Below are 27,374 nucleotides of genomic sequence, written 5' to 3'. Positions count from 1 at the left end.
AGGAATTGATCTTGCCGTTCCAATGATTTTGGATGCTACTCTTAATCCAACTGTTTATAGAGCGTAATCTTGTGAATTCTGGCAGTTTTCACTTCGCAGCTTCTTCATTTGAGCTAATTTAGGATTTGCCTTTAGTACAGTGCGCAGTTGTTCCTTGCTGAATATAAAGGAAAGATAATCCTGACCCTGAACAAACGGAGGGTCGGCAATTTCTTGCTCGATACTCCTCGCGCAAGCAAGTCCGTACACGCTCGGCGCCCATTGGCTGGCGTCACGATATAAAAATCCCGCAGTGGTCCGCTTACTTTGCCACGGCTCAGCGTCAGCGCGAGGAGAGACGCCGAAGCCACCACTGCGCGTATTTAGAACACGTTCCGTCTTATTTTGACGCTGCTAATTCACTATCCCATCATTGATCTCCAGCATGAAGGAGAGACGCCTCCCGCAGCCCTTTGTAGCGCGCTGCAAATTAGTGCTGGTTGGAGATGTCCAATGCGGTAAAACGGCCATGCTTCAAGTCCTGGCTAAGGACTGCTACCCTGAGGTAAGTGATTTATTTCTGCACCACGCCATCATCAGCATCAGCATCAGCGACATCAGTAGCCATCAGTGTTGCCATCCGTTTTTGACGTCAATCATGGTCGGAGCAGAAACACCGATTAAAAAAAAATCACCGACACAGTTTGTCTCCATAATCATACACGTTAAGTGTTATGTCAAAACTTGGTGTATATAAATGAAAATGTGAGGGTTAGTTGTTCTGTTTATCTCAGTCGCATCTAATGAGATTCATAAAAAAATACTTCCTTTACAAATTTAATTATGCTCCCTTTTGGTTGAAAACAGCAGACTGGAGATTCCTCTAATCAAAAACAACATCATATTGTGGTTTGGGTGCAGGGATGGCGCAGTATCATAATGTGTCATATGAGAGCTGTTTTTTTTAATATTTGACACCTGCAGCTTGAATGCACATTTCTAGAAAAAAGCAGACTGCCCAAAAAGACTGGCTGTAAACTTATCTATAGAGTCTATTGCAACCAAGATCAAATTGTTAATAATGACTGATACGTAAAACTGCATGCAGGTCATACTGCAATCAAATGAGAGCATGTGATTTTAAGAAGAGTTACATAAAGGTCTCCTCCTCTTCTCCAGACGTACGTACCGACCGTGTTTGAGAACTACACTGCCTCCATGGAGCTTGACGGCCAGCGTGTTGAGCTCAGTCTTTGGGACACATCAGGTAAGAATGCGTTCTTTTCCTCTTTCTTAATCGGGTCGCCACCCTTGTAACCGTTTGTGTTCCAGCACAAGCATTCACTTGACTAATCTCTGTCTGTATTCATTGTTGATTTTGGAGTTCCCACAGAGACAGTCTGCTTGGAGACAAGTAAGGGCTTCAAATAAAGCTCTGGGTTACTCAGTGTTATACCAATAATGTTGCTTGCACTGGTAGATATGGCAGTCATTTTTTATTGCTTGTTAAACAATGTGTGCATGTCAGTTTAAGATCTCCAGTTGTGCAGGGTGTTCACTCAAATCATCTCTGTATTATTCATTCAGGCGGGGTGAGGAGGTCGCGTTTCTGATATCCATACAGTAGTACAGTAGTGCAGGGATGGGCAACTGACGGAACACACTCTGAGGTTCCATCCTTAGGTTCCATAGGGTCCATCCTAACAAGGGTCGCGGGGCGTACTGGAGCTTCTAGCTGTCCTCGGGCAGTTAATCGCAGGGCACACAGAGACCAACAACCATCCGCACTCACACTCACACCAAGGGACAATTTTGAGTATTCCCTTAACCTGCCAAGGATGTTTTTGGCATGTGGGAGAAAACCCACGCAGGCACGGGGAGAACATGCAAACTCCACCCAAGGAGACCGGAGCTGGAATCAAATCCGGTACCTCTGCACTGTGAGGTTGACGCGCTAACCACTGGACCACCTGCCATGTATATAAGACATCATGATAAATATTTATATATAAATATTATTTGTGATATATGTTTTCAGTATCCAAGTTCCACAAAAAAAAAACGAGAAAAAATCCGGCGAATCCGTGAAGACACCAAATTATGAAAAAGAAAAATATTTGTAACTAATTACCCACATATAAAAAAAAATCTGCAAATATGAGAACCTATGGGTGCTGAACTGTGAATATGCAGTGGTGTACTGTAGTTTTACGTTGTAAGATCAACAATTACTACTCGATGGCAGACATGTTTTTATTGCGCATACACTGGGTCTATATGGCGCTCTACTACAACATGAGTAAGCCTAATATTTTTTGCGTATTAGGAGTGATATGCATTAAAAACAGTATCGTTACCTCAATAATATTAAAATTTTGGTTGAGTTGTTCTTTATGAAAAAAATGTATTAGTTCTTGCACTGAATGCTGGCTTCTTGTTCAGTAGTTTTGTGCTGTGCTTGAATGATCTTTTTTTTCATGCAAGAAAGCCCTTTGCACAGGAAAAAAATGTAGTATGTGGTCATTTTGTTGTTTGCTTCAAACCGTTTGTTGTTGGCTTCGTGCAGTGAATCTTGTATACATACACTGAAATGTATATTATCACATATTAAATACATTCACGGCACATATGTTGTCCATATTTAAAATTGCATTTTTGTCATCCATCTGGTCAGGAAACACGTGGTCCAATGTGTCCCCCCAGTAGCATCGATGAAAATTTGAGGCCACTCCTGCATTTAATTTGGCCATCCCTTTAGTAGACAATGTAATGTCCTTGTTTGGATAGAAACTAAATCCACAGTGCCTCTTTTGGCTGAATTGTTTCAAGGCCCGATTAATCAAGAGTCAATTCCATACAAAAATGAAAACTCTCAATGCACTCATTCATTATTGTAAGCATCCCTAAGGTCAAATATATTAAAAACAAAACAGTTATCCCCATATAATTATAATAAAGATTTGTATTATTATTGTTATTATTATTCTTAGAGATTTGCGCAGTTTGTGTTAGAGCAAGTTAGATGGTGCTTTCATTTGTACCCGACCCATGCTGAAATGTGAATTCAAAAGTGGGTGAAACGCACTGCATGGCACACTGACATAATGAAAAGTGTTATATAAATAAGATCAATAAGGTCAAATCCATCCACTCCCTGATGGATTTCTTTCATAACAGCATCGACTGCGGCATTCTGCTTGAAGGAGGTTGACCCACGCCAGTTGGCATGCGGAAGGCTTTTTTTACTGGGGGCGAGGGATGCCCGGGCCATGCAGGGGGCGGAAGTGCTGTTGTGTGTGTGTGTGTCTGCGTGTGTGCGTGCGTGCGTGTGTGTGTGTGTGTGTGTGTGTGTGCGTTAGTGTGTCGTCTCCTCTTATGAGAACAGAAGGCACAAGTGAGGGACACTGCAAAAAACAAATTCATGAACTCCTCGCACCTTATGCTCTCTGCAGCTGAATAATGGGTTTGTGTGTTTGCCTTCCACTGAGCCAAAGCTTTCTAGTCAGTCAGCATCAATAAAAGCTATTTACCGTGGCAGCCAAGTTCCACCCATTAATTGCTTTTCTTTCCATATATCTTCATTACCGACAATAGAGATAGTGCATGTTTGTGCTTTTGTTAGAAGTCTGTGTGCATTATGGCCCGGGATCGCTTGCTTGATACAACCGAGAGGCCCAAAGGCCATAATGTTAAATTCTTTTATGCTCCACGTGGACAGCCATTCATTCACTGCGTCTGCGGCAGTAGAGACAGTACGGTTCAGTGAATTCGCTCATGTTTGCCCAAACAACGCTTGTGTGTGTGCATGGTTTGTTCAAGGCAGGCAGGGTGCCTTTAATGTGTAGCTGGGTCATGGTGGGTGTAAGACATCGTCCTCCTCTTCGATTTCTCTGCCTCCTCTTTCTCAGGCCTTACATCATTCCTCGGGTGTTACATGAAGCTGAAGATACTGACAGAGTTGTATGAGTTGTGTTATGTTGTGGAGGCCAAGTATGTGCTAAAAACGGCCCTGGTTGATGCAAAGTGTCAATTTCTGGTTGTTTTATATATCTTGATATTTACAAGGAAATACTGTATTCTTTTCACACTCCTTAGGAAACCTGTTGGAAATTAAACCTCAGTATTAGAGTGTGGGTCAAAGCCAAGACAATAGAGAGCGGACATCCTGTCAGCCCGCTTTTAGTGCAGGAGCATTTCTGAGGCTCAAAATAACTTCTAGATAGTTATCAGTCAGTCTATCTGTCTGACGATTTATCTTGTTTCAATATTACGTGGTTGTGCATCTTTTGTTATGATTGACACAATTCCTGTGAAGAATAAAATACACTATGTTCAAAAACATTACCACAACATACTGAGAGCCGTTAATAACATTGTCATGACATCATTTAGGAGGCATCTGAATCAATTTGAGAGCAGGCATTGGACAATTTTTTTTGTCGCTTAGTATCACCGTGGAGGCCACTATTGTACTGTTGTTGAACAATCTAAAACGTTTCATGTAAAAAAGCTTCATGCTGGTTAATGTAATAAAACTATGATCAGTGTTTATTAAAATATTTGGGATTTTATGGGCAGCAGTGTCATAGGTGCTAACCTTTAGGATGACTGCCCCGCCTCAGAATTGCCCTTAATATGACTGTGACAAGACTCAATCGCTGGTACAGCGTTGAGACTGGATTTCCTGGCTAAACTTAAGCTCTTTAACATGTACATTAAGCGTTGTACTGTCCCCTGTGGTATTGTATTGCTTGCACAGTGTATTACTAGGGATGTAACGATTACAGCAATATTGCAATATCGCAATATAAAAATGCAACATCATCATCGTCATGTCACATTAGTAAAAGCAGCTCATCAATTAAAAAGGCCAGGTTGTTTTCCATTTGTGCAGCTCCAGTACCCTCTAGTGCACAGAAGGTTTAATCAGGCCCGCAGGATAATTTAAAAGTGAAAAAAAATGCAAAAAAGAAACAGAATGAATATTTTAATATGTTGCAATTCATAGAGCATCCGCTTGGGGAGCACTGTTTTGATCAGAGTAGAAGACAACACTGTTTTAATCACAGAAGAAGACAACAACAGCCTCAGTCTGACACAGACCCAACACAGCAGACGCTATAAAGCACATGTGAATACTTTATTCTTTACACATTTAAAAGCACTCTCCTTAGTTTGGAAGGTGTAGACAGGGATTAAATTGAAATTGTATATGCACATGTGTAAATGGTTTAAAAATGCCTTTCTTTATAAATCTCATTTAATCTTGAAGTGCATTACTATATTTTACAGTGCCAATGACTTAAAGTTTTGTGCCTTTGTACAATAGGTGGGATCAGTTGCAATGCATATATGTCAATGATAAAAGTAAATTGCACATTTGTCTAAGGAAATCTAAGGTGCTTTGTGAAATGTTTTGTAAAAGATATGTTCATTAAATTTCAACATTTTCCTAATATTCTTGTGCTTGTGCCAAAACAAAGGAAAGCCATATTATTTTGGTTATTCATAGCAGAGAATGGTATAATTTTAATGGTCCGTCCCACTTCCACATCTACCGAGGCTGTATATGGCCCGCAATATGAAATGAGTTTGACACCCCTGCTCTAGTGTTTATTTTATTTATTCACCTTCCTAACCGCTTGATCCTCACTAGGGTCGCGAGGGGTGCTGGAGCCTATCCGAGCTGTCTCCGGGCAGTAGGCGGGGGACACCCTGAATCGGTTGCCAGCCAATCGCAGGGCAAACAGAGACGAACAACCATTCGCACTCACACTCACACCTAGGGACAATTTAGAGTGTTCAATCAGCCTGCCATGCATATTTTTGGAATGTGGGAGGAAACCGGAGCACCCGGAGAAAACCCACGCAGGCCCGGGGAGAACATGCAAACTCCACACAGGGAGGCCGGAACTGGAATTGAACCCGGTACCTCTGCACTGTGAAGCCGACGTGCTAACCACTGGACTACCGGGCCGCCCTTATTTTATTTATTTTATTTTTAAATATACTCGCCCACAGCATCTTGATGATTATCATCTTGTGAGGTTTATATCGTGACAATATGGTATCGTAACCTTTGGATATTGTTACATCCGCTGATGTAAAATTTGTATCCGACTCTGTCCTTCAAGGTTCCCCATACTACAACAACGTTAGGCCCCTTTGCTACAGTGACTCAGATGCAGTGCTTTTGTGCTTTGACATCAGCAGACCAGACACGGTCGACAGTGCGCTGAAGAGGGTAACCACTTTGTGAATCTAAAAGGTGTATATGATGACATGCGCCAAATCGTCACTTAAAAAAATGAACCCTGTTTTGTAGTGGAAAGCAGAGATCCAGGACTTTTGCCCCTGCACTCGGATCCTGTTAATAGGTTGCAAGACAGACCTGCGCACAGATGTGTGCACACGTATGGAGCTGTCCAATCAGAAACAGACGCCAATCTCCCATGAGCAGGTGTGTTTGAGTTCCTCTTCTTGTGTCTTTACTTCAATTGCGAGTTGGTGGGGGGGCTCAACAATCAAGGGCAATTCTGCATCACGGCAGGGTTGTTCCTGGGCCAAGCAGCTTGGAGCCGAGGCATACCTGGAATGCTCTGCCTTCACATCAGAGAAGAGCATCCACAGTGTTTTTCGTGCGGCGGCCTTGGCGTGCATGAACAAACTCCAGCCGACCAACAAGCCCAGTCCGGTTCGCCGTCTCTCCAAGAGACTCCTACACCTGCCCAGTAAGACAGAGATCATTTCCTCCACCTTCAACAAGGAGAAGTCAAAGAGCTGCACCATCATGTGAACCCAGAGTGGATGCACACAAGGACAAGTGACCTGCTGATGGTACAGCGCAGTGATGTGGGTTTCCAATAGACTAGACACTTCACCCCCAAAAGCCCCGTCACTTGTCCCTATATACACTGATCATTTGCTGCTGAGACAGATCACTAAGCCCGAATTCCTTGCAAGGTTGCCGTAAGAGAGGTCTTCCAAGATCTAAGTGGATAGGGTGAATGCTGCATTTAAACACATTACCTTAATTATCACCCATTTGGAATTTTAATAGCAGCGCCATAGCAATCCATCAGTCTGGATGGCAGCGACATCAACTCATCAGACACTTTATTCGGTACACCTGCACCATCCAGTGAGTATGTAGCAAAAATGTGAGGTATTGATGCAGATTGGTTACCTTACAGTAGCTCTCTCCTTGCATGCCTGGACGTGTGTGATCTGGTTTTGTTGCAGAGTATAAATTGAATTTCCCCTTGCAGGACGACAATGTGCATCATTTAAGAAATAATAAGTCAACACCTTTTTAGAACGGATATTTCCCCCAAAACTATCACGATTAACGATATTGTCGCTGGAGTTGGGTTTTTTTGTACTGCTGATTATTAAGACAGAGCATCTTAAATCAATCGAGTATCTTTTGTAAGAGCAAATGGCATTGAAATGTGGAACAATGAAATATATTTGATATGTTAAAAACATTAAAAGTAGAACAGAAAAAAAAATTGCAAAAATTGTACTTAAGCAAATACTAAACTTATTTGGCACAGAGATCTAGAGACTCACTAATACGTCCGTCACGCCTCGGAAGGCCGGCCGCATCGGTTCAATCTCTTAATTTTTTCAGTTGCACCATTGAAAAACTAGCTTGCCTGGGCGCCCAAATTTGTCTCAGTCTAGAGCCCTGATGGGACATTCTCTAGATTAATTCTATGTATAATTCGGATAATCAACATTATGTTATGGGGGTCAACACAACTTTTGAATTGGAGCTCATGTTGTGCAGGTGTACCTAATACTGTATGTTACTGGCAAAGGTTAAATGCACATTTCTACTGCTTTGCCTCTGGAAACAAATCATTGTTGTCGTTTTGCAATGTTCATGCCTATTCATGAGACTGGCACCAAGGTGCACAACCCCCACATCCTCTTCCCCCCCTTCAAATGGAGGTCCTTAAAGGATTGATTCCCTTGCTGTCCTTTTGCTGTTTTTCATTTGAGTTAAAGCTAACAGCAGAGGAAATACTGTAGCAGCAAGGGTAGCAGTTTGGCAAGAAGAGCCTCCTTTGCAAAGACAGTGGGAGGATGAACTCAAGGGATGAGATGTGACTCAGCACTCACGTGAGTCTTCCAGCGTTGTGACAGCATTAATGAGAAGCCTTGATTTTAGTGCTGAGCGTGAGCACGTCATCTCGAGATGCCAGGAACATTCGCGAAACATTGCTATTTACACAATTGTTGTTTCTTTTCCTTTGTTGCTTAGGATTCGTCAAGAATGAACTTGGACTGTAGTTGGTTCGGCAACATTTTTCTGTGTTGTCTTGTTAGCATGAACACAAACGTCCTGAGGTGATGCTCTATTAACAGCGGGGAGCAAAATCACTCAAATGGGCTGGTCCTATTTGCAGAAAGACTTTTTCCACATCGCTCTTGCTTGTCAACTTCCCCAAAAACACATTTGTGACTAAAATAGATCTTCATATTTCTCCTTACTCCTGTTTGCCTTGAGCGTCTTCACTCGCCGTCGCTGTTCTCGTATTCGCTTGAGTCTTCTGGCATTAGTGTGTGTTGACAGCTAAGCTAATGGAGGACCGGATGATTTGTAGGTCTGCACCAAAAAGACCGGAGTTGTCTGGTAATAGAGAACCCTGGAATTTAACATGTTGCCTAGCAACAGTGCACGGGGTTCCTGTCTTGCACAGAGATGGAGGGATGATTTTGCAAAAGGGTGCATCGCCTTTCATTTGTAGCATTAAACGTGCCACGGCTTAGCTGACGTGGTCTGGGATAGACGACCCCAATTTTAACAACATCAATCGGTAGCACGTGAGAGAATGATGGAACATGTAAGGAAATGCAACAATAACTCAGCTATTATTATTTTATTCCACAATTGTTTTTCGTTTTCCCAACAAAAATGTCTTTTTGCTTCCTTGCTCTTTTTTCCCCCTGTACAAATCTTTCCTTGCCTGTTTAAAAGAATGTTTCAGTGAAGTTGACAATGTCTTAAATTATTGACTTAATTGTGTATTTGTTATTGCCATACTCTATTTTTCATCTTCAAATCTTTATTTAAATAAAAACATGAAGAAAAAACCAATTTTGTGTCTATGTGGAATACTGTGTAGAAAACACCTTTCTCGCCCTGGTTTTTAACGTGTACTTTATTTTATTCTTGAAACACATTTTTAAGAAGCCTTAGCAAATTAGAGCAGATAAATGTGTCAACTCATTTGGGCACAGCATTATGTCTAATTTGGCTCAAGCAAAAGTGACCAAATATCCTTTCTAGTCAAGTCTATAGCATTTCATTGGTGCCCAAAGTAATGGCACAGCAATGTCAATTCTGACTGACTGTCTGAACACATGGACGTTTTACACAAACTGTTGAGCAATCGCAGATGTGCCCAGATAGGAGACCATCTCTGACTCACAGCCAACCTCGTAAGCATCTATAATGATTAAGAATGATATACTGTAAGCGTTTGTTGATTGCATGTCCCTGACTGTTATATACTACATGCCAGTATTTTCAATGCCATGCTAAGTTGCCTAGCAGATGCTTACAGCTCATTATTATTATGAATTTTTATTAATTGTGCAGGCACTCTTGAGTAAACGTCGATGTAAGCAATGACATTTGGACACTATACGATGATGTAATGATGTAACTCCTACTTGGCTCTTTGCTGGTGGAACATCAAAGATGTTCTTTGTAAGAACTTGTTAAGCACCAACGAAGCACCTGCCGCCGAACGAGCATCAAGAACCAAAACCAAACAACTGAACTGAACTGAAAGCGGCTGTAGTAAAGCATTTTAACTGAAGAATGCAGAAGTCTGGTCAGGTCAGTGGGTCGCGGGATTGATGCAGTTGATGTAAGTAACGCTTATACCACCAGATATTACTTTACTTAAAGTCAATTTAGCTTTCGATGCGGTTAAGGACTTTTTCAAAGGGCACCGCATGGCGACACCTCCGACGAGGCATTTCAGCGGTTTTATCCTCAGCCGTCGAGTGAGTGGTCACCTAAGTGCTGTGCATGAAACGGATGAACGCCCATCTTCCCGACAAAGAGGATGATGGACATGCGCAACCGGCCTTCACTACTCAGATTCCCACTGTCGTGCAATTTTCGGGTCTTTGCCCAGGACTGATAACAAACCCGCTACCTCTAGGCTTCACAACCCACCCACCGTATTCCCCATACACGGTCAGGCGAGTCAGCCGTTCCACCCTAAGGCCTTGTCTTTTGCTCCTAGTTCATCTGTACATCCATGCTTTTGCCCTTCTTATTCTTGGTAATGTCTTGTTTGCCATTGTATTGTATTTTATTGTATTGTATTGTATTAACAAATGTCCATTCCAATACTCTAGCTCACTTGGAAATTGGGTGGCTTCAAAGAAAAGGTGCTATATCCTGAGTTGTTGAAAACATCTAGATATAACTACCATGAAATGAAAGCTGGAATTCTGAACGTTGTCTCATTTTTATCTTTGAGCTGAAAGCCAAAATGTATCAAACATAAACAAAATAACTGCCCTTGCCGTTCCAAAACATTTGCAGGGGACTGCAGGCTTTGTCATCCCCTTCCTTTTGATGATTTGAAAAGCCAACTCATTCCTATTCATTTCTGACTCTTCAATATACAATCAAACCAGTGTTGATTCACTGCAGCCGGGATTGCAATTGTTCATGTTGATCTGAGTGTCCCGTGCGAACGTCAAGCAACTTTTCCTGTCCCTTAGGGGCCATCTGGCCAACAATCTGATGAAGACATTGTGTCAGAACAAGCCTGTAGAAGTGATGCCACTGAAGCATGCGAACAGTCTTGGGGATCAACCCTTCCCCCAATACACACACACACACACGTATGCATGGCCAATGCCGCATGTACAGTATACTAGACATCCTTTTGCATGTATGACTTACTATGAAAACCTGTCACTTTCACTTTGTATTGTTTTTCTCAAAAGATAAAGAGGACATGGTCAAATTGGTTTGTCTTGTTGAGACATTGCACACTGGATTTACCTCCTGTGAAGGTAACACACACACACACACACACACACACTGTCCTATTTGCAGTAATGCAATGTAAGATTTCAGGGGAAAAATGCACAAAATCCTCAAATATCATCAAACATGACACCATGAGTTTTAACCTCTCACAATGAAACTCTACCGAATGCAGTTCGTTGTACATTTTCTTTGTGTGAGGCCTCCACCGAGGGAGGCCATTGATGATGAAGAGGAAGAATGCGATAAAGATGATATAGAATTTTGTTCTGGCAGTTGATGTAAAATATGCAAAAGCAGGTCTTCTCATTTACCAAATGTCACATTAATCTATCCCGCCATAAAAATGTTGTGAGAGCATTTTTCAGAAATGAAAAATTGAGTATGACAACATTTATGAATCCAAGCTACCAAAAACCTACCTTGCCGGGGCACTCAAAAATATGAAACCATAACTTACGATTTTTGCCTTCACTTTGGACAAGTGTCATTTTTAAAAACTAGAATACGTTGGTACTGTTAAGCGCTCATGCAAAGAGACTCACCTCCGAGGCACAAGCCATAATGTCATGCATGACCGTTGTCCCAGCTCATACGATAAAGTCAGTGACCCGGGTTCACCATGGCAACGATGGAGACGCATCTCTCCTTGTGCAGGTTGTGCTACCATCACAATTTATGATACAAATAGCATAAAGAAGGTGATGTTTAGTTAAACTGCTGCATATTGTTTCTAATTTTTGCGATTATGTTGAGAGCATAATCCACTGACAGAAACATTTTTGAAAAGGTAATTTTTAAACATGCTCCTCTTTCATCCATATGAGCAATGGCTAATACTGTTAGTTTTAGTGAGTGTTTAGGTCGATCCAGACAACTTCTGCAGTGCAATATCTAAATATCTGTGCCGCCTCCTTTTATTGCATTTGCTTTGTCATCCTTTGAGTTGCATCTTATCAGGACCTCGGCCACAGTCTGCTCTCCGAACAATGGTCAGGGCTGTAGTGTCTGGAAGAACGTTTGACATTCCTCAGCTATCACACTCAGGACACAGTGGTGACTCGTGGCCTTCTTATCCATGAGCACAACTGGGAGATATCACTTGCGCGGATATACACAGACACACGCGCTGATAAATGTCATTTTCCCCTGCGCAAACATTTGATTCCTCGTTTTCTGTCTCCCTGCCACTCCTTCATGATACTTGCAGTGCTAAACTTAAGATCACATCCACATCAATATCATCATGCACTACTCTCGTGAAGACCCATTTTCACTCAGCTGTTGATACTATTTAGGACAGTGATGAGGAATTTGAAGAATTCATCTTTTCAACCACAAATCTGAGGAGTCTGAGCTTTTCAGAGAAGTCAGGAAATGTGTGAAATAGTTTACACCCAGGCCAACTCACTGTTAAATTTCAGACTATGCCTGGCCCTGATCCAAAAGTCATTACCCACGACTGATCTTTGATTATATGTAAGATAGTATTTCGTTTCAACTTGTTTTTGTCATGTAATTCGAAACATTTTAATTGCGAATGGCAACACAATGTACAGTACTTAACATGGCACAGTTGCATGAGGTTATGTTGCGTTTGTATCATAGTTACGGTTTCTAAAATTGCAATGCCACAATGGTGGTTTTGAAAAGCTGCATTAAGTCGGGCGAATCTTCCCAAAGGCCTGCGTACCAAATACTGCCACTGATCAATCCATATTCATGCTATTAGATTAAAAGATCATTCACACCACACAACTATAGGTGCAAACTCATTTTTGTTTCGCCAATAACTGGTTGCCATCCTATTTTCTGACATATTTGAAAAAACTAATGAATAAGCCTGAAAATGTTATCTGTGTAGTCTTGACATTTAGCTTTTCCTGGATGGACGAAAACCAACGGCAGAGACTTTAAGCCGGCCGTGGTTCAGTAACCTGGCGGAGGGATGACTTTGTGCTTTTTCGTCTCCAACCCTCTGAGAGCAAGGGGGAAATGGACGCCAAGCTGCGTATCTCATTACCACACGAGCGCATCATCTATCAGATGTGGCAGTGCGGACAAATAAAAACTCTCCGATGATGCTGTCTCTAATAGGAGAGATACGGAAGCAGAAAAAGCAAGCACGTGGGGTCTGGTGGGGGTTTGCTTTGCAACACTATGCTGCCTGCTTACTGATTAGCTATCTGCACTGACATAGATCATATTCACTCACATCCCCTGCCAGTGCGCACACATACAAAATAGTGAGCAGTGCCACAGCTGCACTGACACCATCATAACTCATATCTGCGTTGGGAAATGGGAGTGTATATGTCGGGCTCAGCTGTGTGGAAAGAGACAATCTCCAAAGATTCATTATGTGGTTCAGTCTCAGAAGCCGCGATTATGTCTCTCCACAGGCTGTGTTCAGCCATCTACAGTAGGTTATGTATGCCTACATTCATTGTGGATGATGTTTTGTCCAAAAAAGACACCCCAAATCCGCTTCGAATCAGTTAATTCCATCTACTAAGGTGAGAGATTATGCAGCAGAGCAACTCCAAGGTTGTGAATGTTTTCTTGTTTTAATGTCAGTGTCAGTGAGACACAGACATCAACCTGAGTGATCCTTAACCATTTTATTATCATTAACCAGATGGCTACTGCTGTGATAGTGTCGTATTATTCTTTCTCTCAGCATTAGTGTAGGGTCTGTCTGGACACTATTTGCTGCACGGAGCATTCATACACACATGTGAAGTGGATGAAGGTGTGTCAAACGTGCTGTGCACACTCAGCAGTTTGTGTCATCTGCTCTGCATATGTTTGTACTCTCCAGCGCAGTAGGACAAGTGCCGCATGTTTGGGAACACGCTGCCCTTCAGCTGGCGAAAACTGCAAAACGAAGACCCCTTTGTGTGTGTCTGCAAGTGGCTCATAGTTTTGTCGGATGCATAACAGATCTGCACCCCTTGCATTCATTATCGCCTCCTGTTCACCTTAACCAAATCGAAACCTTCTCAGATGCACTCGCTTTGATGTCCCTGTGCCCAATTTGGTACGCCCGGAGGGCACGTCAACAGTGAGTGCTCTTCCAGCGCTTTAATTAGACAGGGGACAGTCTTGGCATCGGGGAGTACTCTTGGGAAGAGGAGCTCAAGCTGGGGCACAAGCGGTGCCTGAATTGGGGGTGGACTGTGGTCAGGCTTTGTGCCATCCTGTCATGTACCTTCAGCTAATCCTACTATATGTTTGTTGATCCCTGGCATGTTTTCCGTATTACAACGGTATTGAAATGACTTCAGTCGGCATGATTTTGTCACCCACCCCAATTGAAATGTTATATAGTCCGACCTTTGGATTATGAATTCAACCAATTGTCAACATTACAAACATTCATTCATTCATTTTCCGAACCGCTTTATCCTCACTAGGCTCGCGGGGGTTGCTCGTGCAGTAGGCGGGGGATACCCTGAACCAATTGCCAGCCAATCGCAGGGCACACAGAAACGAACAACCATTCGAGCTCACACTCACAACTAGGGCCAATTTGGAGTGTTCAATCAGCCTGCTATGCATGTTTTTGGAACGTGGGAGTAAACCAGAGGACCCGGAGAAAACCCACGCAAGCACAAGGAGAACATACAAACTCCACACAGGAAGGCCGCAGCTGGAATTGAACCCCGTACCTCTGCACTGTGAAGTCGAAGTGCTAACCACTCGACGACCGGGCCGCCCTATAAATAACATGATCAACAAAATGCACCCAGAGATGGTTAAGTGACAATGTTTGAAGCAAAATGTAAATAACAGTGAATGCGGATGTCAAGAGTGTTCAGAAATGTGACTTGGCTTATGATATGACATTAGTGTGTACTCAGTTAGGTTTAGAGGGACATGTAACTCACTGGCTGCCAATGATAAACACTAACTAAAGAATTGAAATTCTACATGAGGTTCCTGACAGAGATCTGCGAACGAACCCCGAACCACATGTAGTTTATTTCTTCCGCGCCCATCTGAGGATTTTGTATGCTTCTTGATGCTCTCAATTGAAATTCCTTCAGTGTCTTCATGACTTGCTGTGAATGTGCTGTTGTGTTGAAAACATGTTTTGAACATTTCAGTTCAGCAATGTGCTTGATCTTCTGCTCACCTTTGTCTCAAACAAAAAGACATGTTTTTTCTTGCTTCTTAGACACTAAAATTACAGTTACCGTCTACAATCGACACTGTTAGTCACATCTGAACTCTGAATGACTTTACCTGTCAGCTATTTCAGAGGATCATGCAAAATAGGTTGTTTACCTGTGATTTTATTTGTTTTGGGAAAATCAAAAATGATTAACTGAACATGCAACATTCTTATGGTATGGTTTGTATGCAGTATTGGCACAGTGAATTACAAAAATATGTAATTAATGCCCGTACTTAAAGAAATTATCTGCCAAACAGTATAATTTTCATCAATGCTCATGTTTATTTTATCTTCTACGACATCAATTTAACTGGCATCGTTTCCCCTCCAGAAGGGCAACGTTTTGTTCTCTTGATCTTCTGGCAGAGGGAAAGACAAGTCCAGAATTTGAATGAGCATCACTCAATCTGCACTTGAACATTTTCTTTTCAAGGTCCTTTTTTTTTTTTGGTCTGCAGGGACATCCGCCTTGATCAAATGGCAGCTGCCATGGATTGTATTTGTAATCACTTGTATCATTCTAATCCTAAAAAAGTTTATTTGAAAGACATTTGTGCTTTTGACGAGTGATTGGTTTTCATGGCTCATACACCTCATGGAAGACGAAGTGGTGTTTTCATCCATTTACACATCTCTGAGAATTCTTGTTCATTCCTGCTCTCAAAGCACCAGTTTCACTCAATACAAGGAATTTATTGGGTTTCATACGTGTAAGATTGAGTGAGTTACCCCTGCCCCTGCAGACCACCACACCCACTTTTTCTGATCAGCCAGTGGAATGTCTGACAAGCGTACCTGGGAAAGAGGTGCTCTGAGCGGCTCTCTCGTAAAGGCGCCGTTGCTTGGAAAATTGTCAAATTCCACCTCCATGCGCTCGCCCGCAAATGCGTGTCCGAGGAAGGCACACTCCTCGCCGACAGACCATCCAGTTTGTCGATGACTGATCATTTCTCAGAGGACTGCCGAGTGAACCTTGGCCAATACCAAATTGGATTGGCCAGAAAACTAAACTTTAAAACTGTCGCGTCTCCCACAAGCAAACCTGATGGAGGGGCCATAGCCGTCTGATGGCATAATATTAGCATTAATTAAGGCTGGGTGATATCACTGAATAAGGATATAACGGCATAAGTATTTAATATTGGTCAATATCGATAGATATTGATTTTTATTTTCTTATTTTTTCAAACAATTGAAAACAAAGACCTGGATAAAAAAGGCTGAAGTTAGGCAATTCTACTGTATTTTAACATATTATACTTCATAAAACTACATTTCATATAACTACATTTACTCTTCAATAAGAAGAGTATAGGGCGGCCCGGTAGTCCAGTGGTTAGCACGTCGACTTCACAGTGCAGAGGTACCGGGTTCGATTCCAGCTCCGGCCTCCCTGTGTGGAGTTTTCATGTTCTCCCCGGGCCTGCGTGGGTTTTCTCCGGGTGCTCCGGTTTCCTCCCACATTCCAAAAACATGCGTGGCAGGCTGATTGAACACTCTAAATTGTCCCTAGGTGTGAGTATGAGCGTGGATGATTGTTCGTCTCTGTGTGCCCTGTGATTGGCTGGCAACCAATTTGGGGTGTCCCCCGCCTGCTGCCCGAAGACAGCTGGGATAGGCTCCAGCACCCCCGCGACCCTAGTGAGGATCAAGCGGCTCGGAAGAAGAGTATAAGACAACACAACTATGAAAAAGTAAAATAAAACTGGCCGATATAACGTTGAACTTATTAACACTCTTTTAAACATAATATGATTACATAGTTGTGCACAAAATGGATCTTTTTTTTCCAAATCTTTATTGAACTGGTCAGAATACAATTCTCAGCAAATAGAAAACAAAACGAATGTACAACCAATACATACACATTACAAATGTTTAAACAAAAAAGGGAAAAAAAGGATCCAGGGGATTTTCAGACAAAAATTTCAAATAAGGAGCATATAGCCAGAGTCTTAACCGCTTTTTTGTTTTTGGAATCCGTAATAGAGCTCAGGTACTGCTTTGTTTCAGCTTCAAAAATTAAGAAAAGAGGTTTTGAATTATTCCATCTGCATTTGTGGATATGGAACTTAGCGAGAATGATTATTAAATTTATAATGAAGGTTTGTTTCGTGTTTTTTTTTCCTTATTTTTGTCAAACCCAAATAGTACATTTTTCCAGTATTGCAGAAAGTCAGAGTCAATATGTTCAATGATAAATCTGGATACAACTTTCCAAAATGTGTTGGTATACTGGCATTGCCAGAACAAGTGAACGATTGTTTCAGGGTACATTCCACAAAATGAACAATCAACAGAGATGTCTTTCTTGAACCTAAGAAGATCATGCTTAGTGGGATAGTATTTGTGTATCATTTCCCTTACTTTATTAGTCAGGAGGTATTTGTATGGGAGAGACCAGATTTTTCCCCAGTGTAATTTTCAGCAAAGCCAGACCAGTAGGTAATAATGTGTGGAATTGTTGAAATATCTTTTTGGAATAGGGATCGTATATTACAAAATGGATCTATGGATGTTTTTAGTGATGTGTCGTTCGCGAACGAGCCGGCTCCCAGAGCCGGCTCTTTGAAGCTCATTGGGAGCCGGCTCCTCATTGGGAGCCGGAAGGGGAGGGTTACACGCACACACACACACGCACGCACACGAACACACGCACACGCACACGAACGCGCGCGCTGCAGTTTAGAGAAGGGGGAGGGGTTAGAGAAGAGACACACAGCAGCACACTGAGCAGCACGCGAACAAGACAGACGAGGAGACGAGAGAGCTAGTTAGTGAAAAAAAACAACACGGTGGAAAGTGGAAAGGTGAGAAAATGGATAGGAAACGCAGTGAAATATGGACTCATTTCAATTTAATTGATAGTTCAAAGGCAGCGTGTAGACTGTGCAAGGTTAAAATATCCCATAGATCAGGCTCCACAAATAACCTGCACAGGCACATCAGAAATGTCCACCCATCAGTACAATTTAAAGAGAAAAGACAAGGGAACCAGCTATTAATGAAGGTGCTAGTGTGTCTGCAACTGTTGCTGCTGCTGCAATGTCACAACTGCCTAGACGTACAACCCAAAGCTCTATGAGCAGCTTTATGCAAAAAGCTATAAAACCAGCAAAACAGAACACAATTGACGAGGAACTGGGTAAAATGATTGCAAGGGATTTTCATCCATTTTGTGTTGGCTGTGTGTTGTTGCAACATCTGTCCCCATCAGAGAGAATCTTTTCTAAAACAGGGCAAATATTAACAGAGAGGAGAAACAGGATCAACCCCTCAAAGCTGAGGCACTTGGTTTTTCTTCATGCCAATCTTCGCTAAAGACAAGCTAAAACCTTTACCTGGATGCTGCTTTTTTTCTTTTTGTTTTACAAAATTTAATTTATAATTTGTTGTGTGGTATTCAAAGCTTACTTATATTTTACTGTAAATAGTTAAAAGCTTATAAATATACACATTCAGAGATTGGAACTTTTTGACGACCTTGTTTTGAGATGGGTCTTTGTACTTTGTTTTTATTTTTGTAGCACTCCATGTTGAGTATGTTCAGAAGAATATAAATAAAGCCATATAAATAATAAATATTTGATATAATGTCTATTTTTGCATTAGTACTTCATTTTACACATAATATTACGTTATTTTTGGTATTAAATTAATTTAAGCAACAAAAAAACCGAGGAGCCATTTGGGAGCCAAAAGAGCCGGCTCTTTTTAGGGAGCCGATCCAAAAGAGCCAGTGGGCTACAGTATAGCCCATTTGTCACGCTCGTCTTAAAACGGCCTGTCTGAAAATGCTGGTTCCAAGTAAATCAATTTATCATTTCAATTTTACACCAATACCTAAATTATGGGTGAAAAAGTGGCTTTGAGTTTCAACAAAATTTGCATGTTTCTGACAGTGAACACTCATTTTACGTAATACGCGGTCGCCACCTTGTGCTTGAGATGAGAGGAAGTTTTGAACGGGCATTGAGGTGTTCTAAAACATCGTCCCGAGGCAGCTTCTTCTCGAAGGGAAATGTAGTTTAACATTGAGGTTCGAACTTGATCTGTGGCTCTTCAGTACTACAATTCCCATCATACCTCGTCGCCTTCCCTTGGGTCCAGCGAAATGGCGTCTTCTTGAAGCGTATATTAATCGCAAGTGTTTTGTTTACAAGGCATCACGGTAAGCTTACAATATGTTTAAACACTTGGTTTGAATATAAAGTAAGTGGTTAACATTACTGTTGTTTCTGATACATAATTCGCCCGTTGCTAAATTGCTCTTTCTCTCAAGTGCTAGTTCAGTTGCTTTACACGGTACGCATTGCAACCATTCACCATCTCAAGTGCATTATCACAATGTGGAAATGAAACAGTGGTTCGAAAGGAACTGCTGCGTTTATTTGTTTTGTATCTTAATGACACGGAAGTCACTAGGGAGATGCATAAATGAAGCTCCCTATCGAAAAGACGTGCGTTCATATTGCGCTATTGTGTGTTGCGTGTATTTCACGCTTGCCCGAGTATGCAGCATTTTAAATGAAATACGGGTGTAACTCAACTCTATGCTTCATAGGAATGTTGTCAAATTTATTTTCGTATAAAGTCAGTGAACTCAACCATCTCCAGGTTTATGCATTCAGATGGCAGCCGATTCCTCAGAGAAGAAAGATGTTGACTCCTCAGGGACCAAAGACAGAGAGCGGAAACACAGCCGCTCACGAGAAAGAGATCGAAAACCATCACCTCCACGCAAACGGCGTCGATCTCGAGAACGCAATCGCTCAAAATCGATCGAAAGGTATCCCAATGTTGATAGGAGCACCTTTAAGAACAGTGGTTCTCAACTGCTGGGTTGCGGACAGCTTGTTAAAAAAATGAAGATACATGTGTTCTTATTTAGACGATTTTGGTACAGTACTGAGGCGTATGAAGCTCCCAAATGGAACATTTAGGTAAGCGACTGGAGGTTTAGGTGCCTCGTGCTCTAGCCACTTGTTTACTCCAAATACAAATTCAGTAGACCTCAGCCTCTTAAGGTGGTATATTGAATCTATTTGAATCTGTGTTTGAAAATATTATACACTATACATGTGTTTTAATAGGCTATCTTAAAACAAAATATTATTTATTCGTCATAACATCTACACAAGTGGATCTCAACTTTGCAACAATAGGAAAATGAGGGTACCAGGGTGGCAACAGTTGAGAAGCACTGCTCACTTTGGCATTTCATATGGCTGTGGTTGAACTTGTCTCCTTTTTTGACTCGCGTGATGACTTCAGAGACCGCCGCATAAAAGACAGGGACAAGGAACGTGACAGAGACAAGGACCGAGACAGAGGTCGGAAGGACCGAGACAGCCATCGGCGTGATAAGGATCGCAGTCGGCGCTCCAGGTACATAGATACGTGCACATCTTTAGGAGACAAAATATTTTTGATGATATTACCATATTTTGGTTTCAGTTTTACTTGAGCTATACACCCCTGCAAATTTTGAAGTAACAGCCATTTCAACCATGCAACCACAGTTTTTTCTCTTGCTTTTATTATCCATTACTATAATGGAAGCAGCATAGTGATAGTGATAGTGGAACTGCCACGCAGTTCTGGAGTTGGTAGTTCAAATCCAGGGTCCAGCATTCCTTTGTGGAGTTTGCACAATCTTTCAGTGCCTGGCTTGGTTTCCCTCTAGTACGCTGGCTTCTTCTAACATTCCTTGCTTCATGGGTTCATTGAAGACTATTATTATTATTATAAATCAGTGAGAATGTGAGTATGAGTTATTTTGTGTCTGTATGTGCCCTGCGATTGACTGGCAACCAGTCCACAGTGTATCTCGTCTTCTCTTGCTTAAAGTCAGATGGGGTAAGCTCCAGCTCACCTGTGACACAAGTGAGGATCAGTGGTATAGAAAAAAAAATCTGTAGAATAAAACGTGCTCTTGAGTCCCTTACAACACTGTTTTGTGATCTCTTCCAAAGAAGTCTCTCACCCAAGTCAAAGGATGCCAAGCTAAAGAGCGAGAAGGACATAAAACCCGAGGAAGAAGATGACAAAAAGAAAAAAGAGAAGGTGCGATCTCACTGATGATTTTATACTACAGACTTTATAAGTGTTAAGCCTGTGTTGCTTCTTTTCAGGTGCAGCCATTATCTTTGGAAGAGCTTCTTGCCAAGAAGAAGGCAGAGGAAGAAGCAGAAGCAAAGGTAGGGAGTTTACTGAAAAACACTTGCTCTTAGCTTTTATACACCCGAAGCGCATTTGTTGCCTCTCTTCCTCACATATTTCCCCTGATTTCAGCCAAAGTTCCTTTCAAAAGCAGAGAGGGAGGCAGAGGCTCTGAAGCGGCGGGAACAAGAGGTTGAGGAGAAGAGGAAGCTGATGGAGGAGGAGAGGAAAAGGAGAAGGGTTTTTCAAGACATTGGACGGAAAATGCTCGGTTTGTCTCATCCGTTGGCTCACTCAGTTACCGTCGTTCATTGCACAGTGGAGGTGTCCGTACTAACCGGTGAAGTGTGTTGCAGAGGATCCACAAGAAAGAGAAAGACGGGAACGACGAGAGCGGATAGAGAGGGAGAACAACGGGAACGAAGAGGACGATGGGCGGCAAAAAATAAGAGAGGAAAAAGACAAAGGCAAAGAATTACAGGCTATTAAGGTTGGACATTCCTCATGCTTCATGAATGCATTGTGTCCACCAAGGAAATGTACATGTTTTCATTAGAAATGCAACAGTGATTTAGCATAGAGGTGGATGTGGAGTTTTGGACTTGCTTGTTGAATAGACCTTAAGAGGATGAGAAGATGCCTAAGGGATGAAGGAAAAGTGTGCTGGTGCCCATTTTCAGACAAAAAGTCAATTTCTGTGTTTCAGCGAGGGAGATACAGCCCACTGCCACCATGGCATAAGAATACAGTAAACCTATATTTACAATTTCATTTATACTTGTGAATGATGGATGTTATAGGCAGTTCACCATAAATCACTGTTGCTGCTCCTCTGTAAGACAAGTTTAGTTACATTACCACATACGGGTTGTTTCATGGATTCATTCATATCTCGCAGTACATGTCACTTCAACTCAACTGTATTGATAAAGCATTTTCAAACAGCCATCGCTGCATACAAAGTGCTGCACATGGGGCAGCTAACATATATTATACAACAATAAAGCTATTAATCATTAACAAAGATGGTAGAAGGCACTAAACAGTAAAAGTAAGATCAAATCTGAGTCATGCTGAATCAAATGCCAAAGAAGACAATACACTTGAACCATACATGTAATATAAATAAAGCCATATAAATGTTTTTAAAAACGCCGTTGGCTCTAAATCAGAATGTAGAAGTCAGACCTGCAGTCACAATCCACAGTCAGTAAAAATGTTCAATCTTGCAGGAACGTTACTTGGGTGGGATGAAGAAACGCCGCAGAACGCGTCACCTGAATGACAGGAAATTTGTTTTCGAGTGGGATGCTTCTGAAGACACGTCAGTTGACTATAACCCCATGTAAGTCACATTCTCACACTGTATCATTGCAATAGCACATACCTGTATGTGGCAAGATGTGGAAACATTCTACTTTGAAGCAAAAGAAAGCGAGATTCGAGCCATTGCTCTCGCGAGAAGGCTGCCTAGCCGCTGAGCGCTGCATCCACCTCCGGCGGCCGTGACAGTGTGCGCATCGCTCAGATGCGAACGAAAAGCTCAAACAAATTTGATGCAGAAAATGATCTACCCGATTCTTTTAAATTCCATATTTTTAAGGTAATGTGCCGGTAGTTTCTTTTTCTCTGTCCATTGTTTGCCTTGGTGTCTTAATTTTCAGTTCTAAGTTTAGACTGAGAATTCTCATTTCGCCACAGTCCTAGTAAAATATATGCCTGGCCTCAATATAGGTCAACACTGGTTTCAGGCAGGTTACAGCTTTCCCTGTAGCACCCCTGATGATCTCTAGGCGCACACTATTATATTCTGACTGGGAATGACTGGTTGAGGGTACATCAGAAGAATGTGATCAATGTGTTGGTGCCACAGATACAAAGAAAAACATTCGGTGCAGCTGTATGGACGTGGGTTCATCGCTGGAATAGACCTTAAGCAGCAGAAAAGAGAGCAGTCACGTTTCTATGGTGACCTGATGGAGAAAAGGCGTACGATGGAGGAGAAGGAGCAGGAAGAGTGAGTAGAGATTTTTGTTTTTGAATGACCTGCCATCCCACCATGACCCCCTCACCCCAACTCACCCTCTGTCTGGGCACCGACTTTGCTCGTCCCTGCTCTCAGGACGAGACTGAAGAAGATGCGTAAGAAAGAAGCCAAGCAGCGCTGGGACGATAGGCACTGGTCTCAGAAGAAGCTGGACGAGATGACCGACAGAGACTGGAGAATCTTCCGTGAGGACTACAGCATTACCACAAAGGGAGGAAAAATCCCGAACCCCATCAGGAACTGGAAGGAGTACCAGCTGCCAGCACACATCCTCGAGGTCATCGACAAATGTGGCTACAAGGTCAGCATGTCGGCAAAACACTGTAATACAGACTTATGTGCCACTTGTATTTGTTTTTTTTCTTACAGAGTGATTTTGTCATCATGTCACTGTGTTGCATTTATTTACTAACAGCAATTTATTTTCTTGTTCACATCCAGGATCCAACCCCTATTCAGAGGCAAGCCATTCCTATTGGGTTACAGAACCGTGACATCATCGGTGTGGCCGAGACGGGTAGCGGGAAAACGGCTGCTTTTCTCATCCCGCTGCTCGTCTGGATCACTACCCTTCCAAAGATTGACAGGTGAGAGATACCATGCAGGCTGAAGTGAACTGTGAACAAGTTGCCTTGACGTTGTCATCCCTGCGACTCACACTCGTTCATGGCATCTCATCGGTATAGAATCGAAGACTCGGACCAGGGTCCTTATGCTGTGATCCTGGCCCCCACACGTGAGTTGGCCCAGCAGATCGAGGAGGAAACAATCAAGTTTGGTAAACCGCTCGGCATCCGTACCGTGGCTGTTATTGGAGGAATCTCCAGAGAGGACCAGGGCTTCCGTCTCAGGATGGGCTGTGAGGTGAGATGCTGCTCACTTCTGTCTCATATATACACTCTGACACAATTGTATTTTATTAGGAGACACGAGAGATGACAGAGAGTGATGGTTTTAAGAAGACACTGCTCCCCGCTCAGCAAATATACCTCGTAGCAATTTTGATAGAGCTATTTACAACTATTTCTCATCTAAACCAGTGGCAAAACTCTCTGTGCTCAATTCCTAGTCGGTTGCTGTAGCAGCATTCCCGATTCTGGGCATGCCGGCAACCACGGCATCGTTGTCTTTCTGGGCTGCAGCACAACCCTTTTGCACTGAAAGTGCAGTGTGAAAAGGGTTTAACCGTCTGGTAAACCAAACTGGCTGACTCCAGGCTCTGACATCACTCCCTAACTAGACACACGTTGGCACATGAGTACACTACTGTACCACTGTGTGTGTATGTGTGTGTGACAACTAGTTTACTTCTTTATAATATCTTTTATTATGTTTTATAATATATTATGAGTTTGATTGTTTTTCTTGTAAACCCCCCAGTTTTTTTTCCTGGCTGGAATGGATTCAAAGCATTGAAATTAATTTCAATGGTAATCAGTGATGTAGTATACAAATGAGTAATTGAAGTTACAAGCTTGGTCATGGAACGAATTAAACTTGTCAGTCAATGCACCACATGAATTTAGTTGAATGCGTCTTGTCGAGAGGAGGATGAAGCTCAGCTAACCAGAGATAATTAGTGTTGAGTAGCTTCTTGTACAGCACACCAACCGTTCACACGTTTCAACAGATTGTTATCGCCACCCCTGGTCGTCTGATCGACGTGCTGGAGAACCGCTACCTGGTACTGGGTCGCTGCACCTACGTGGTCCTGGATGAAGCTGATCGTATGATTGATATGGGCTTCGAGCCTGACGTCCAAAAGATTCTGGAGTATATCCCAGTGACCAATCAGAAACCGGATACTGAAGAGGCTGAGGACCCTGAGAAAATGACCATGAACTTTGAATCTGGGAAACATAAATACAGACAAGTATGTCAATCTTCGTTGTTTCCGTGCTCCATTGGTCTTCCATTGATTGTTTGATTGCTGTCTTGCAGACTGTCATGTTTACGGCTACCATGCCTCCCGCTGTGGAGAGACTGGCGAGGAGCTACCTGAGACGCGCCGCCGTGGTGTACATCGGGTCCGCGGGCAAACCTCACGAGAGAGTCGAACAGAAAGTGCTGCTCATGTCCGAGGGAGAGAAGAGGTGAGACACGTGACGGAAATGTGCAGCACAGAATTTGCCGCTCAAAGGGCTTTCCAACAACACTTTCGGGGTCATTTGATTTGTGTGGTACAGGAAGAAACTGCTGGAGGTGTTGGCGCATGGTTTCGATCCCCCCATCATTATCTTTGTCAACCAGAAGAAGGGCTGTGACGTGCTGGCAAAGTCCTTGGAGAAGATGGGCGTAAGTCACTGTGATTTTTTTTTTTTTTAAACTGTGTACCCTTGCACCACAGATCATGCATTTTGATATGACTCGGGATACAGCCTTCTGATAAAACGTGATACAATTTTAAATGCTGATTTCTCTTTTGTTTATATTGGATTTAGCATAATGGGCTTTGCTGTGTGCCGGAAGAACATGTGTGTGCTTACGTGCGTGCGCCCTACTTGTTGCTCTTAAACCACAACCAGAGCTTGTGTGCAATTGTTTCTGTGGCGGAAGGAAAGTGGGAATTAGATCTTTAAGTTAGTGTTCGTATTCCTGACTTGAGCCCTTGAATAACTCACTCAGTTCAACCTTGTGCGGGAAAGATTAACAGCTGGATAATGTGCTGGGGTTGGCAAAAAGTATTTTTTTAAAAATCATTTAGCTTGAGTTCACTAGCTAGATACAATGAGGAGTGGTCAAGTGAACCAAGGTGACGTTCACCGCCGCCAAAATTTGTTGAGAGGATTGTTTTTACCTCTTTGTCGCTCCAAAATCCTCCAATCTTCGACTGTACATTGTCTGGTGATTTTTTGTTGTTTGTTTATATTTCAATTCTGTTGTTATCCCGATACCGGTTATAATCATGTTTATACTGTTTCCTCTGTATGTCTGACTACAGTATGTTACAATTTATAGTACCTGAGATGTTACAATTTCTCTTCACAGTACAATGCTTGCACACTGCATGGTGGCAAAGGTCAGGAGCAGAGAGAGTTTGCACTTTCCAACCTTAAGGCGGGCGCCAAAGACATTCTGGTGGCCACAGACGTGGCTGGTCGAGGTATTGACATCCACGATGTGTCCATGGTCATCAACTATGACATGGCCAAGAACATTGAAGGTAAGCGCTTCTCCCCCGGTATGTCTTTTGCTGAAGTCAAATCATGTAATTGGCTTCTAACAACCAAACGGAAGCATAAACACAACACCACTTTTTATACTAGACTGCACCATTGAGTACTGTTGTAGTTTGCTTTTATTGGAGTTTTGGTTGGTCCTCTCGAGTAACATTCCATGAATGATTCCTCCCAGATTACATCCATCGTATTGGGCGTACGGGTCGTGCCGGTAAGAGCGGCGTGGCCATGACCTTCCTCACCAAGGAGGACTCGGCTGTGTTCTACGACTTGAAGCAGGCCATCCTCGAGAGCCCCGTGTCCACATGCCCGCCAGAGTTGGCCAACCACCCTGATGCACAACACAAACCTGGAACCATCTTGACCAAGAAGAGACGAGAGGAGACAATCTTTGCTTGAACCACACCTACAAAGAACTTAACTTGAGGTCTTTTTAAAAATTTGAACTGGTTTAAAATTTGGTAACTGAGAACTTGTCTTGAGAATTCTGTACACGTCACAAAAACAGATCCTCCTCTTGATGACCTATGATGTAAGGGGTTAGAAAGATCCTCATTGGCAGTGCTGGAAATAAGTCAGGATAAATACAGAACAGGAGTTGACTTCTTTCTTTTCCTCCTCTAATTACCCTCATTTTTTCAGTTTTTACTTTGAAGAAAAATTACCATATACAATTTCAATTATAAGCATTTATAGTAAAAAAAAAAAGTTGTCAGTCTTGTGAATAAATAATCAACATATGCGTGTTTTTTTTTGGGTGTCCATAAACATGCTGAATATTCATTGAAAACATAAGCATAT

General features: G+C 42.3%; 3 protein-coding genes across 6 annotated transcripts in view; 2 read left to right on the top strand and 1 right to left on the bottom strand.

The window, feature by feature from the left end:
• naca (nascent polypeptide associated complex subunit alpha) overlaps window positions 1–27,374 on the bottom strand; it is a 52,483-nt gene that overhangs the window by 20,932 nt on the left and 4,177 nt on the right. The window lies entirely within an intron of this gene.
• On the top strand, window positions 268–7,420 carry LOC127595560 (rho-related GTP-binding protein Rho6-like). The gene is made up of 5 exons (XM_052057165.1): window positions 268–544; window positions 1,159–1,246; window positions 6,114–6,223; window positions 6,305–6,439; window positions 6,530–7,420. The coding sequence occupies exons 1-5, from the start codon at window positions 425–427 to the stop codon at window positions 6,773–6,775; spliced, it is 699 nt and encodes a 232-aa protein (XP_051913125.1). The 5' UTR covers window positions 268–424; the 3' UTR covers window positions 6,776–7,420.
• On the top strand, window positions 19,193–27,314 carry ddx23 (DEAD (Asp-Glu-Ala-Asp) box polypeptide 23). Of its 3 annotated transcripts, none has more exons than XM_052057111.1 (17): window positions 19,193–19,356; window positions 19,803–19,974; window positions 20,460–20,573; window positions 21,164–21,251; window positions 21,320–21,385; window positions 21,480–21,618; window positions 21,704–21,837; window positions 22,580–22,692; window positions 23,221–23,364; window positions 23,470–23,695; window positions 23,836–23,981; window positions 24,081–24,258; window positions 25,025–25,267; window positions 25,336–25,487; window positions 25,581–25,689; window positions 26,383–26,557; window positions 26,749–27,314. In XM_052057111.1, the coding sequence occupies exons 2-17, from the start codon at window positions 19,817–19,819 to the stop codon at window positions 26,970–26,972; spliced, it is 2,409 nt and encodes an 802-aa protein (XP_051913071.1). In that variant the 5' UTR covers window positions 19,193–19,356; window positions 19,803–19,816; the 3' UTR covers window positions 26,973–27,314. The 3 variants fall into 3 exon arrangements, with proteins under 3 accessions (XP_051913071.1, XP_051913069.1, XP_051913070.1); XM_052057109.1 differs by having other exon boundaries at window positions 21,161–21,251; XM_052057110.1 differs by having other exon boundaries at window positions 19,261–19,356; window positions 19,817–19,974; window positions 21,161–21,251.

The sequence above is a fragment of the Hippocampus zosterae genome, chromosome 2, assembly GCF_025434085.1.
Source record: "Hippocampus zosterae strain Florida chromosome 2, ASM2543408v3, whole genome shotgun sequence".
NCBI lineage: Eukaryota > Metazoa > Chordata > Actinopteri > Syngnathiformes > Syngnathidae > Hippocampus > Hippocampus zosterae.
Note: the sequence above shows the minus strand (reverse complement) of the source record. Positions and strands in the feature narration are given on the sequence as shown.

Excerpts from the sequence above, each read along its gene's own strand:
- LOC127595560 (XM_052057165.1), top strand. The coding sequence starts at position 425 with ATGAAGGAGAGACGCCTCCCGCAGCCCTTTGTAGCGCGCTGCAAATTA. Across the intron at positions 545-1,158 it reads CTAAGGACTGCTACCCTGAG|ACGTACGTACCGACCGTGTT; the intron begins GTAAGTGATTTA and ends CCTCTTCTCCAG. Across the intron at positions 6,440-6,529 it reads CGCCAATCTCCCATGAGCAG|GGTTGTTCCTGGGCCAAGCA; the intron begins GTGTGTTTGAGT and ends GCATCACGGCAG.
- ddx23 (XM_052057109.1), top strand. The coding sequence starts at position 19,817 with ATGGCAGCCGATTCCTCAGAGAAGAAAGATGTTGACTCCTCAGGGACC. Across the intron at positions 21,386-21,479 it reads AGGAAGAAGCAGAAGCAAAG|CCAAAGTTCCTTTCAAAAGC; the intron begins GTAGGGAGTTTA and ends CCCTGATTTCAG. Across the intron at positions 23,696-23,835 it reads TCGACAAATGTGGCTACAAG|GATCCAACCCCTATTCAGAG; the intron begins GTCAGCATGTCG and ends GTTCACATCCAG.